The sequence below is a fragment of the Watersipora subatra genome, chromosome 9 (assembly GCF_963576615.1).
Source record: "Watersipora subatra chromosome 9, tzWatSuba1.1, whole genome shotgun sequence".
In the NCBI taxonomy this organism is placed as follows: domain Eukaryota; kingdom Metazoa; phylum Bryozoa; class Gymnolaemata; order Cheilostomatida; family Watersiporidae; genus Watersipora; species Watersipora subatra.
Window position 1 is genome coordinate 45,056,571 of NC_088716.1, and position 14,027 is coordinate 45,070,597.

Below are 14,027 nucleotides of genomic sequence, written 5' to 3' on the forward strand. Positions count from 1 at the left end.
TTTTTTGGCAGAGCAAAACTTTTACGCGCTGCATTTAGCACTAATGCAATGCGTAAAAGTTTACTCGTGTAACCTCTGGTCAAAAACTTGCGAACCGGTTTTTATATGCATGTCCTTCGAAGAATTAGTACCGTGTTAAATGAGGAACTACTATTAGTCGGAGACAGTAGTTATTTCTATGGCGTTGTTTTCAAAGTTCAATCTACTATCGTAAATTTAAACCGTTTTATGTACTTTCGAAGTACATGTACATGTACTTCGAAGTATTATGACCGCATTAAACAAGGAACCACTATTAGCCTGAGACAGTAAATATTTCTATTTTTAGTAAATTTAGATCACCAAATTTGGAAAAATTATTTTTCACTTATTTTTATGCTACAAAGTAAGTGCATCTGTTTTAAATTTTTAACAGGTAAATAGTTTTTATTTGTGTTATACGTACTTCTAGAATTTTATTATGATTGAGCACATTAAATTTATTTCTAGATTTTTATCTATTTAGTAATTTTAACGGCATGTGTCTTGCACTTTCCTTCAAACACATATCTTAATCATATCTGATAAACTACAACAAATGAGCCAGTATGTATTTATTTCTATAGTGCAAGGAACACTTGCCTATAATCTGTGTTAAATTCATTTTAGCAATGGCTAACAATTCATCAACTTCTGATGCTATGAGGCGACCCCTAAGTCAAACTGATTCTGAACACCTCGAAACACGGTCTCATTCAGAGACTCCCCCATCATGAAGTACTCAGAGTGGAACCAGAGGTTAGTTTTCAGTAATTATAAAATGCTGTTTTCAGATACAGAAATAATTGTTATCAATATTGCTGCAAGTGTTGTTAGTATTACCGTGCTTGTTACTACTGTTGGTATTATTGTTGGTTGATAATGCAGTCATTATGGTTATTATTATTATTAGCGCTATCATTATAATTAATATTATTATTAGTGCTGTTATTATTACTTTTATTATTATTGCTGTCAGTATGACTATTATTATTAGTGCTGTTATTATAACTATTATTATTAGTGCTGTTATTATAACTATTATTATTAGTGATGTTATTATAACTATTATTAGTGTTGTTATTATAACTATTATTATTAGTGCTGTTATTATAACTATTATTATTAGTGCTGTTATTATAACTATTATTATTAGTGTTGTTATTATAACTGTTATTATTAGTGTTGTTATTATAACTATTATTATTAGTAAGGTTATTATAACTATTATTATTAGTGCTGTTATTATAACTATTATTATTTATACTATTATTATAGCTATTAATACTAATGCTGTTATTATAACTGTTATTATTAGTGATGTTATTATAACTATTATAATTAATGTTGTTATTATAACTGTTACTATTAGTGTTGTCATTATAACTTTTATTATTAGTGCTGTTATTATAACTATCATTATTAGTGCTGTTATTATAGCTGTTACTTTTTTTCCTATTATCATTTGTTAGCACTGTTATTATTATTAGCACTATTATGCGTTCTTTTATCTCGTAGGGAAGTGTTTTCCAGCAATGTTTTGGTTGTGACATAACTTACACTACCTACTTATTCGTACATGCATGAAAGTTTTTATATGGTGATATATGACTAAACAGTGTTGACCAGAACCTTTTATGTAGACTTTTCAAATAACTGGGGCTCAAACCTTTGGAGTTATTGTACCCTTAATATAAAATAAATAATGTTTTTGGCACAATTAGAGATCGGGCAAAGAGTTTTTTTATTAAAATTTCCTAAACATTTGTCTTATGTAAGTATACTAGAGCTTGTACGCTGGTTGGCATCCATCACATTATTGATTTTAACAGAAATTTCTGTGAACAGGTGCAGCTTCTGGAACAACCATCTGCCACTTACCTACAATTCACGGATGCAATTGGAGACAAGCTTTAGAACATTCCAAAATTACAGAAACTGACATTCCTAGCATTATATTTGTAATTGGACTTTTTGAAATTTCCACTTTTTTTCAACTCACAATTTAGCAGCAAAGTTAACTTTGACTGTATTAAGGAGAACCAATTTATAGCATACCTTCATACCTTACAATTTTGGTGACCGAACTGGCTACAACTAAATGCTGGTTCACACAATACCGCTGTATGTTGTTGTTAACCACACGATACTTCGGTGATCGTCTGTGATAAGAATTTTCACGCTATTACAAACCTATCCACGTTTACATCAGCGAAATGTTACTGCATAGCGTTCTCATTATGGGATGCGGTAGCAAAAACAATGAAATACCAGTCCTACAGCATATGTCATACAGGAAAAGAGGGATCAAGCAATCTGCATCGCTGAAGTGGTAATGCTGAACGGGCTGCCGTGGTTGTTTGGCAATTTATGAGGAAAGTTTGACAGCAGCAAACTTTCCAGAAGTATCCGCATTGCATCAATGATGCCTTCGGTTTACGGTGCACATAATCGATGAATAATCAATCGTCAAAAGACGACGCCAACATACGAAAACATATTGTGAATCAGGCTTAAGTTGAATAGCCTTTTAGTAACATGTCCATCTCCCACGTCAGACACGCAATGGCAACTAAATGAATGTAAGGCTAAAACATGCTATTAGCTCCTGATTGAAAATCGTTTGTGATGCTTGAGCTATTGCAGCAAGATAACCGATCAAAATGCAGGCAAAATTTTTTATTTGGGAAAAAAATTTATGATGTAGTTTTAAAGTAGTATCAACAAAAGCATTTTTGGTATGCTTGTAAAGGATGTTAATAGCTTTTTTATTAGTGAGCACTGTCGAGTAGCAGCGGTTTTCAAAACTCAGTTTTTTGATGAATTATTAGTTTTTATGTTCTGATGTCTACACATTAGCTATTATTATTATGGGTATTATTTCAGTATTACCATTTATTGTGTTTTTATTGCTATGGTTATTGATACTATAAATTTTTAATATTATCGCAAGTATTGATTCTATGAATATTACATTTGCTATCAACCATCATTATACTGTTATACAAGTGCTGTCACCATCATCACAATCATTGCCCAAGTCGAGACCAATTCTCTGTCGTCATTAGAGTCATCATTTCTTTTCCCACGAGCAAACGAGCGGAGCGATGTGTGGGAGTTTTTATGATAAATGCATGTGCACACAACTTACGAAAATTATTCATCAACAATGAGACGAACCCTTGGCTAGAAATTTCATCAAGAAATTTAAGCATCGGAATGTAAAGTCGTTAAAGTATCATAACGATACAGAACACATTTAAACCTATTTAAATATGTTACCAAGTCTTTGTAAATTATTGGTATTATCTTTAAACTTACCCATCTGATCGGATTATACACAAATAGACAGATTTATTTGAACGAAAATTGCCACAAAAAGCTTGAAAAGCTCGGTTTAATAAAAGTTAAGACCGAAAATTGAAACGCCAATAAAGCCGTGCGACCGATTGTAGAACTATTTAGTAGTGCGTATTTCACGAGAAAACCGTGTTCATTTCACCAGTCTATGGTGCTGTTTACTTGTAATCGAATTTATTCGAAGGTTTTTGTAATAAACGTAGACCGTTTGAGTCGTAGACCGATTTACAGGTACGAAATTGTGGTACACCGTTTATCAGCCTATGTTTTTTGTCCAATCACCGAAGGTTTCATTATTTAAAACGTTAGCCGAAATTCTTTACAACTTACGTACAAGCTAAGGCCAAACTACAACGCCCCTTCATGACGAGAACATTTTTATTTTGCTACATTTTTATACGAGTGAATGCTCCAACCCGCTTTCTGTTAAAGATCGCTTATCAAAACCATTCTACATTCAACGCAACCAACTTTCAAACTGTGTATAGTACACAGTAGCTTGCCATTTTACTTCTAATTTTGCATTTCAGAGTTATAATAAACATATTTCTTTATTGTTGTTGAATTACATACATTACAGTAAATTAGGCCTACAGCTTTATAACACTTTTATAACAGCTTTTATTTTGCTGCAGTTTGCAGAAATCTTCGAGACGCATTAACGCTCATAGGTTTTCTATTATTGCTGTATTACTATATTAACAATATTGGTTATTTTAATAATATCAGTGCATTTTACTTATAATATTGGCCAACATTGCATTTCTCCTATTGCAAGGGAGAGATATAAGCGTGTAATATTTTCCTTTCATTGTTGTTGTTTGTCATGACCAAACACATTTTAAATAAATTTTCTGAAAACCTATATAAATACCACAACTTCTCGATATTGCTACCTATGACGTTTTGAAATGTAAACAAAATTGTGTATTGGTTTTCTATTATTACTATATTAATAAAATTGATTATTCTAAGAATATCAGTGCATTTCACTTCTAATATTGGCCAATATTGCATTTCTCCTGTTGCAGGGGGAAAATATAAACCTCTTTTCCATTCATTATTGCTTATTGTTGTATATAATAACACCCACACCCAGTACATTACAGCTACCATTGCAGTTATCCTATTGCACTGCAGAGCCATTTGATTGCTAATATTGCATTTCTCAACCATTAGTACCCTTTATTTTTTTGCCAATATCTCTGGCCATCTCTTTGGTCGTGGGCTGTATGACAGTGGAATTTCTAGTATTAATATCTTCACCACAGTTCTCATCATCATTCTTATCGTCTTCCTCATCGTCTTTGTGAACAAAAGTGTCATCATTGTCTATTGTGTCAGCGATGTTACCACTAACGCCATCATCGTCATCACTATTGAGAATACAAATTCCTCTACTTTTTGCGACTTTAGACAGCATGTCACCTCGATAACATGATCAAGAACCTGTGGCATGAAAATTTCTATTTCACATGTGAAGCAGAATTTAGCATTACATCTGAATGAGCATTTACACAAAAATCGTTTTGGTTTCTCTGATGCAATTGTGGGAAGCAAGCTTCAGTTGTTTCCGTTGCTCAGTGTGAGTACTATACATGGAGTCAGCCTGTTAGTTATTCTTTAACCTCTCAAAATATTTTTTCAACAAACAGAAATTATTAAAGATAAACTAACTAAATTTTAGTAGAGTTTAACAGAAAGTGTCATTATTTTTCTATTATTTGCCATTGTTTGTGATTTTTGTAGTGATACGACTGCCAGGATGTTTCAAGAATCTAACAGACAACACTTGATCGTGGTTAAACAACTCAATAGAGCGATTGAAACACTCGAAAGAAAAATGCGTTCAAAATGACCTCACTAGTTGCTATCATTGCTATAGTTGATATCAGCTATTGTGTTCAAGTCTCAGCGTCACGCATCTCTATTCTGTAGGTCTCTTTGCAACTATAGACATCATGATCGCACTTTTGCTTGATCTGAATGTTTAACTGCAGTCAAGTTTTGTCAATTTTTATCTTGAAACATTCTGGCGGTCAGATCACTTGAAACATCAAAAAATTACTGCAAACGATAGAAAAGTACCCAAACTTTTTGATAAAATTAATTACAATTTTATGTAAGTCCATCTTTACCAAAATTAGCTAATATCATCTTCTATGATATGTAGACTGAGATCAGAACTATTTGCAAATACTGCTGCAAGGCATGGTTGTTTTCACTGTTGAGTTTCGTCAGCATTTTTTGTAGGCTCACTTTTATTTCAAGTTGGTGTAGAATTGTTTGTGGTAGCCTATCATTCTGAACAGATGTCATAGCTCTGTGTTGCCCTCACTCATCAAACTACAGGATAGTTACCTGATTCAGCTACTGTGACCTTCACACTTACTATATAGCCAAATACTTTTACTTTGATCGGAAATAGCAGCAGGTTGGTAGATTTTTCAATTAAGTGGTTTTGCTGAGGTACAGAAGCAGCTGTACTCAATTAAAAATTTTCCCACCACCTTGTAACAATGCTCAAAGGTTGCAGCAACGGGTCTCTTAATAACTTCAAACTTACCTCAATAATACATCAGGTGTGAGGGTTATACCACATCAGACTATTTTGTTGTATCATAGCTCAATTGCAGTAATTTTTGCCTCGATTGAGGTAGACATGGGCAGACAATAGCCGAGTCTGATCGGGTTCAGAGACAGTGATTGAACAGATGTATATAGAAGCATCATTAAATGTGTCCAAATGTTATAAAAGGCTGTCCGTATTCCCGGTTGACCAATTGTAGTCAGCAGAAGTGTATTACCGGCAGCATTACCTAGGATACTAAACATGGCAAGGCCATTCCTATAATATATGTACAGTACAAGACCTAAGTTGAAGCTCAATACACAAAAGTCTACTAGCTTCATGGCTCAATTATTTGTAATTTGCTGATTTTCAAGATATTTCATGCATTAGTGCTCCATTGTTCTTGCAATAGATAGTATGAAACATGTAAGTTGATTACTATATCAAAACTGCACTGCGTGTGTAAAATGATAACAAATATTTATGGCAAACATTACCAGTTTTAGGGTAGTATTAGAACAATTATCATTGTAAACACAGGTTCAATCTTGAGCTCTGTAATGCACCTGTCACATCAAATCGGAAATGCTTAGTAGTCGCTCTGGCTGTAGAAAACTTTTCTGCTCCAGGAACAAATAGGAATGCAGGATTTCCTACAAACTCTGGAAGCTTCCGTTACTCTACCTGTGAAGTTCTTAAAACTTCACTTATAAAAAGCGGCAACAACTGTGCTGACTAGAAGAGAATAAGGCTTCTACTGGTGATGCATTAGTTGTGTAACTTTATTACTATATGTATCTAACCTCAGCATCTGCCGTGAAGTCTGTAATAGACGATACTAAGATAAAACTACAAGTTAACCTTGATAGAATTAAATGCAATTACATGATATAATTAGCACAATAATAAAACGTATGAATGAATGTATGATTTAAGCCAAATAATAACAATAATATTCAAGAAAGTATAGAAATATGCATATGCGGTTGACTGACCTTTTGCCTCCAATGTCAGGCACATTGTTGAATATAAGCAGAATATAGAATAATGAAATATGATCGAAGCAAAATATTGATATGTTGATTGCATGAAGGCAAACAGTAAACTAACTAAGAAAGAGCAAAAACTGCTGATCTGGTTGTACAGTGTTGTGACATGGTGTTTTCTCTAAATTTTATTGGTGTGTGTTACATCCGGCCATATTTATGAATCAATTGGGACCGGACACGCCACGCCACAAAGGTCAGGGGTTGGCTTGACCACCCACTGGCAGCAATAAAAAATGAGGACAAAGGCATGACGTCTGTGGAGCCATCTCAGGTCAAATATTTCCTTCACACTCCCACCTTAATTTTGGCAAAATTAATCAGATCGAAAAGTTGTAAGAATATTGTACTACTGCTACAGTTGAGATATTATAGCTACTAAACTACTACTATATGCTATAATAGACTATCTATATTACCATGTGCACCACTGCTCACAACTAGTCACGTTTTGCAGGGAGGAGAAGCACCAGTTTTTGAACTGGCCTTTCCAGTACAGAAGCTGCCTCCATTTGTTTCCCCTTCCTATCTAGCATCCTATTCGTGAGACGAATCTTTACGCGCCTCACTAGATTATCTTTCCCTGGGAAAGTTTCCTCGATCACCCCTGTCCGCCATTGATTCCTGGGAGCGTTGTCATCGGTCAGCAAAACAATGTCACCTTTGACTAGATTCTGGCACTTGCTTTGCCATTTTTGGCGAGTGTCTAGTGTGCAAAGATAGTCTACCTTCCATTGTTCCCAAAATATGTTTGCGAATTGCTGTACCTTCCGCCATTGTTTTCTGCCATAGATTTCTTGGTTGTCAAAGTCTCCTGGCACGGTTGATAAGTTTTGAGGTTTGGCTGTCAAAAGGTGATTTGGAGTGATAAATGTTTCTGATGGGTTGGTTAAATTGTCGGTTGCCAGTAGTCGACTATTGACCGTATACATCGCTTCATAGAAGGCGGTTCGAAGGCTGGGGGTGTCTAATCTTCCTTTGAAGGTTTGTTTCATACCATTTAGCACAGCCTTGACAGTTTTGATGCTCCGCTCCCACAGGCCTCCTGTGTGACTAGCAGAGGGAGAGTTGAACTTAAATTTGATCATGTCATCTTTGACCTTATTTCTAGCTTCTTGGCTGATACATTCCAGCTGTTTCTCTAGTTCATTTCTGGCGCCTATGAAATTAGTGCCTTGGTCGCAGTATATAGTACTCACTGGACCTCGTATGCACATAAAGCACCTCAAAGCGTTCAAGAAGGCGTCGGTGGACATTTGTTCTAGAAGCTCAATGTGTATGCCCTTAGAATACAGGCAAACGAAAATAAGGCCCCATCGTTTCGCTTCTGTTCTCCTGTCTTTCACCGTGTAGGGCCCAAAGCAGTCGATTCCAACGTGAGTAAATGGGTATCCAGGCTCTGTTCTTTCTTTGGGCAGGTCACCCATCTGCTGGTCTGCGGTCTTTCCTCTAAGTCTCTTACAGACCACGCATTCGTATATGGCGTCCTTGACTAGCTTATTTCCTCGAATGACCCAATAACCAGCTCCTCTTAGAGCTCCGAGTGTTGTTGTTCTCCCTTGATGAGATACTTTTTGATGGTAATGTCTTACAAAAAGCTTGGCTATGTGGGTGTTCTTGGGTATTATGAGTGGGTGTCTTTCTGGAAGACTTAAGGCAGTTGAATTTTTTACCCTCCCACCGATACGCAGTAGTTGGTCGGGGTCTAGATATGGATTCAGTTTGGCAATGCTGCTCTGTTTCCAGGTAGTTCCTTTGTTGATGTGTTTGATGTATTGCTCATAGGCTTCAAGTTGTGCCATTTTTATGATGACTTTCTCGGTTTCTTTTAGGTCATCCACAGTGAGTATAGGCTTCTTCCAACATTTATTCGATATCATTTTTTTACAGTTTGCTATGGCTCGAACGAGGCTTTTCCAGGAGCTGAACTTGCTGAAGATGTTTTCTGCAACTTTCATTTCTTTAGACTGGCATTGCAGAGCTGTTTTGACATGCTTTAGTTCAGGGTCTTCATCTGCAACTTGTTGATAATCTGTTTGATCTCCAGACAGGGGTGTAATGTTCGAAGTTTGCAGAAACTCAGGACCTTCCCACCACCTAAATTGCTGTAAATCTTTCACACGGGATCCTCGAGAAACTATGTCAGCAGGGTTCAGTGATCCTGCGATGAAGAACCATTGATCGGGGCGAGACAGACTGCGTATCTCCTTTACTCGGTTGGCTACGAACATGTGGTAGCGTGCATTGCTATTCTTTATTCTTCCTAGTGTGATTTGGGAATCTGACCAGAAGAACTCTGCATTAAAGTCCATCTGTAGCTCTGATCGGAGCACATTGCTCAAGTGTGCTGCCTCAACTGCGGCCTGCAGCTCTAGACGAGGCACAGTCATTGTAGACTTCAGCGGCACAACTCTGGATTTTGCAATGAGCAATGCTACATGTACCTGTTGTTGTTTGTTGGTGAACCTTACATATGAACAAGCTCCGTAGCCAGACAGACTGCCATCGCAGAAGTGATGGAGTTCTGTGCAAGCTATTTCACCAAATTCAGGTGGTTTTATACACCTGCTAATCTTTAGCTTTTCCAAGTCGGAGGGCGATTCCATCCAGGTCATCCACTCGGTCTTAATATCAGAGGGAACTTCTTCATCCCACTCAACTGAGCTTTGACAGGCCTTTTGCATGATGTTTTTGCCGAGCAATGTGAAGGGAGCCAGTAGTCCAAGTGGGTCATATAGTTGCGAAATGACCGAAAGTATTCCTCTTTTAGTGAAAGGCTTAGTGGTCATGCTATTTTTAAACATGATGGTGTCGCTGTTGGAGCACCACTCAAGGCCTAGTGTCCTTTCTGTTGGCAGCTTGTCTTTCAGGAGGTCTAATCCTTGTACCTCGCTTGCTCTCTCAGAAATAGGGATTGTGTTTAATAGTTTTCGACTGTTGCTGACAAATTTGTGTAGTCTTAGGTTGGCACTGCCACATACCTCTATCGTGTCCTTTACAAGCTTTATGGCGTCTTCGATTGCTTCGGTGCTCATGATGCCGTCGTCAACATAGAAGTTTTCAGTAATAAACTTCCAGGCTTCTGGTTTGTCTTCTTTGTGTTCAGAGGCAATTTTTCGGAGTGCAAAGGTAGCTACTCCTGGTGAAGAGGTAGCTCCAAACAAGTGACGTGTCATCCTATATTCCACGATCTGTTCTGTAGCGTCATCTATCCACAGAAACCGCAAGAAATCGCGGTGTTCTGGTGCTACGATGAAGTTATGGAACATTTTCTGCACGTCACATGACAGTGCTATGGTATTCTGGCGAAACCTTAGTAAGATTCCAACTAAGTTGTTCATCTGATCGGGTCCAGTCAGCAATAACTCATTAAGCGACTTGCCCATATGTTTTGCGCTAGCGTCGAAAACGATGCGCAGTTTTTTCTTCTTGGGATGGTACACTCCGAAATGAGGAATGTACCATGTTTCCTTATCTTTGGTGTTGCTGGGTGCTAACTCAGCATGGTTGTTGGAGATCAACTCTTTCATGAAGGTGCAGTATTCTGCTTTGTATGCCTCGTCCTTTCTGAAACGTTTTAGCAACTGTTCAAATCGTCTTTCAGCTTGTATCTTATTATTGGGAAGCTGTGGTTCTTCCTTAAAGGGCAATGGCAGACTAACAGATCCGTTTTCCAATTTTGTCAGGCCATCATTTAACAACTCTAAAAACTTCATATCATTTTGTGACATCCTGGACAGATTGTGTTCTTCTTTGCTGAGAGCTGTGGTGTGCACATGCTGAACATGATTGCACTCGGAGACTTGACCACATAGCGTCCAGCCGAACAATGTTTTGATTGCAAAGGGTAGGCCATCGGCGCCTGAGATTGTTTCTCTCGGCATGAGTGCCTGTGAGCAATCAGTGCCAATAAGTAGTGCAACAGGAATGTCAAGCTTTGGAGGTAGATTCCTTTCTATTGACCGAAGGTGTGGCATATTTCGTACATGGTTCCTGTTTGGAATCTGTGCCCTATTGCATGGTATATCATCCTGCTCATAAGCTGATATCTTTAGCTGTTCAAGGTTGGCAGCTCCAAAGCCTTTCAACAGTAAATTATAGCGCTTCAGTTTTTTTGTCGTCTCTCCATTTAGTGTGCGAATCGTCACTTCTTCTTGGGTATAAGTGGGAGTTATTTTCTCGGCTATATCTTTGCTGATGAAACTGGCATCTGACTGGCTATCTAACAGCGCGTATACTAGCTCTTGTTTGTTGTTATGTGTAACAAAGACGGGCACAATCATACTAAGGAGCTTCTGTGACTGTTGCTTTATTGCATTGGCATTTAGTGCCTTGGGTTTGCCATCAGTTCTCTCATTCGAATCATCTTTCTTGTCTGCGCTTGAACCTTTTGTGTCATTTTCAGCTGTGGACTTGTCTCGGGGAATGAAATGAAAGGCTGTTGGATGAGTGTTGTTGCATGTGTCACATGTCACATTACTTTTACATTCTTTCTTGTGGTGACCCGAGTTTAAACATCGGAAGCATAGTTTATTTTCAGTAACAAAGCTACACTTATCCTTGTACGGTAGTTTGGTAAGTGATCGGCACTCGGTAGTTTTGTGTCTTCCTTTTTTGCAATACAAACAATTTGTGGCGGCTTGAGTGCTAGTTTGATGCGCGTTGATTTGGCTTGTTTTGGCTGGAGCTTCACCGAATTGCCTTTTGCCTTTTGAGGCACCTTCTGAGCTTCTCTGACCTTGTCGCGTTTTATTGTGATAGGCGTCTGCTGAGTCATTCTTTCCTTTGTAGTTTGCAGATTCTCCAGATTCTCGCAAGGAGTTGTTACTTACTTTAGCTTGAAAAGCTACAAAAGATGCGTATCTAGAAAAAGGCGGGAAGCCTTGCTTTTCTTCTTCTTCTGTTACGATTGTCAGCCAGCGGTTAGCAACCCATTCGGGCAGGCATTTGATAAACTTTTTGTTTTCTCTTTTGTCGCTCAAGACCTTCAGATTGTTGAGGGATGACTGTGCTGCTACACACTGCTTTAGAAATATAGAGTACTTTTTCAGAGCATCCTTGTCAAACTTGCCAATTTTAGGCCAGCTTTCTAGTTTGTCACGAAAGCCGTCTTCTACAAGATCGGGCCTTCCAAACTCCTCATCCAAGGTTTGCAAGGCTTCTTGGTAGGCATCTTCCGTCTGTAGGCGAAAGTATCCACTTATTGTTTCTTTAGCTTCACCGTCGACATATTTTCTGAGCCTATGGAGCTTCTCTATTGGCGATCCAGCCCTTGCACCAATTAGATAATTGTAGGCTACACGCCAGTCCGCGTATTGTAGTGGGTCACCTGTGAATACTCCAGGCTCAGGTGGGGCAATCAGTGATATGTGCATGTGATCTGTTATTGCTTTGGCTACTTCAGCCGGGTGTGATTCTGCCATTGAACTTTGATAAGGTGAGCCGTTGGGAACATAAGGATATGGTTTTGTCACAAGTGATGGTGTTTTGGGTATGAATGCCTGAGCACTCGGTGTTGAGGTTATAGGTGCACCTGCCTGTGGTGCATGTAAAGGTGCCGCATATGCAGGCACTGTCTGTGTTGGTTGAACGTGTGTGGGCCATGTATGTGTTTGCTGTACATGTGTTGATACTGTGGGCATGAGTGCTGCATGTGCTAATTCTACCGGTGGAGATGCTGCAGATGTGGGTACTGTATTTGTTTGTAGTTCTCGTGTAGAAGCTGCGAGTGTTGATCGTACATGTGGGGGCGCTGCAAGTGTGGACACTGTACTTGCTTGTTGTACTTGTGCAGGCGCTGCATGTGTGGACACTGTGCTTGCTTGTTGTACTTGTGCAGTCACTGCATGTGCTGATTGTGTTGAAGTGTGGATGCTAGGTGAGCTAAAGCGTCGCATATCTACTGGGGAAGTTGTCTGCTGTTGCAACAAGGTTTGCATGCGTGCTCTACGGGCTTCCATCATGGCTGTCATTACCTTCATATCCTCTTCTAACTTCCTTCTTGATTCTTCTACGGCTTGTTCTAATTCCTGTACTCTTCTTTCTTCCTCTCTATCGTGCATTTCCTCCTCCCTTCTCCTAGCACCGTACTCAAACATAATGCTTACATCAGCCCTGTACTGTCCATAGAGCGCTGTTACATTTACATCAGGTTAAACTTCTGATACTTTTTGTAGTTCATTAAATTGGGAGTGAATAACTGCTGTGTTTTTATCTAAATCTGTGAGAAAAGCTTCAACAGTTTGATAAAGCTGACTGTCAGCATGTCTCAAAAACTCTTCATTTTTGTGTAGTTGTTCACTCATGTTTTGAAGGAGTGAGTGCGACAATTCTAAACATCTATTTTCCCTGGCTTTTAAAGACAGCTTTGTTTCGCGCTGCGAGCGTCGTTGCTGGTCAGCGCCTACTATACTATCTGCAGCATCACTAGCGCTTTCTAGATTTTCATCTAACAATTCGCTTTGACTAACGACAGCAACTAATATTTCACTTTGACCAGAGTCATCAATTTGCTCAGTGTTTTGGCTTGGCTCACTGAGTTGATCTGAATCAAGACCATTACCAGACATTTTAGCTGATTAGCACTGCCTAATTGCTATTAAATAAGAATGCTGTACTATTACAGCCAAACTTCAATAACTCAATAACTAGCACTGTCTACTTCCTGCAAAGGTGGTTGTAAACAAATGTGTATGATACACACTATTGTGAGCTTGTTTTAGTCAAACAGAGCTATATCTCATATCTTAACCAACTGATGGGCTAATGAGTGACCAGTGAACAATGCCTAATGCACTATTGTCGTCTGATTAAAAGCTATCCTACTTAATGGAAAATTAACCTACGCGTATACGTACATGAGCGATGACCCTGGGTCTCTATAAAAACTGCTGCCAGCAGAAGGGCCAAACTGAACCTTTCTAACGTTTACCGGCGCAGCCAACCAGTCCCAAACTGGACCACCGATATGACAAAATGTATGCACACACCGAAGACTAAAGGTGAGCGTTTTTCTAGAGTGTCACAATTGT

General features: G+C 38.5%; 1 protein-coding gene across 1 annotated transcript; it reads right to left on the minus strand.

The window, feature by feature from the left end:
* Positions 1 to 7,436: 7,436 nt before the first annotated feature.
* Positions 7,437 to 13,094, minus strand: LOC137405119 (uncharacterized). The gene has a single exon (XM_068091344.1). The coding sequence runs from the start codon at positions 13,092 to 13,094 to the stop codon at positions 7,437 to 7,439; it is 5,658 nt and encodes a 1,885-aa protein (XP_067947445.1).
* Between the last annotated feature and the right edge of the window lie 933 nt (positions 13,095 to 14,027).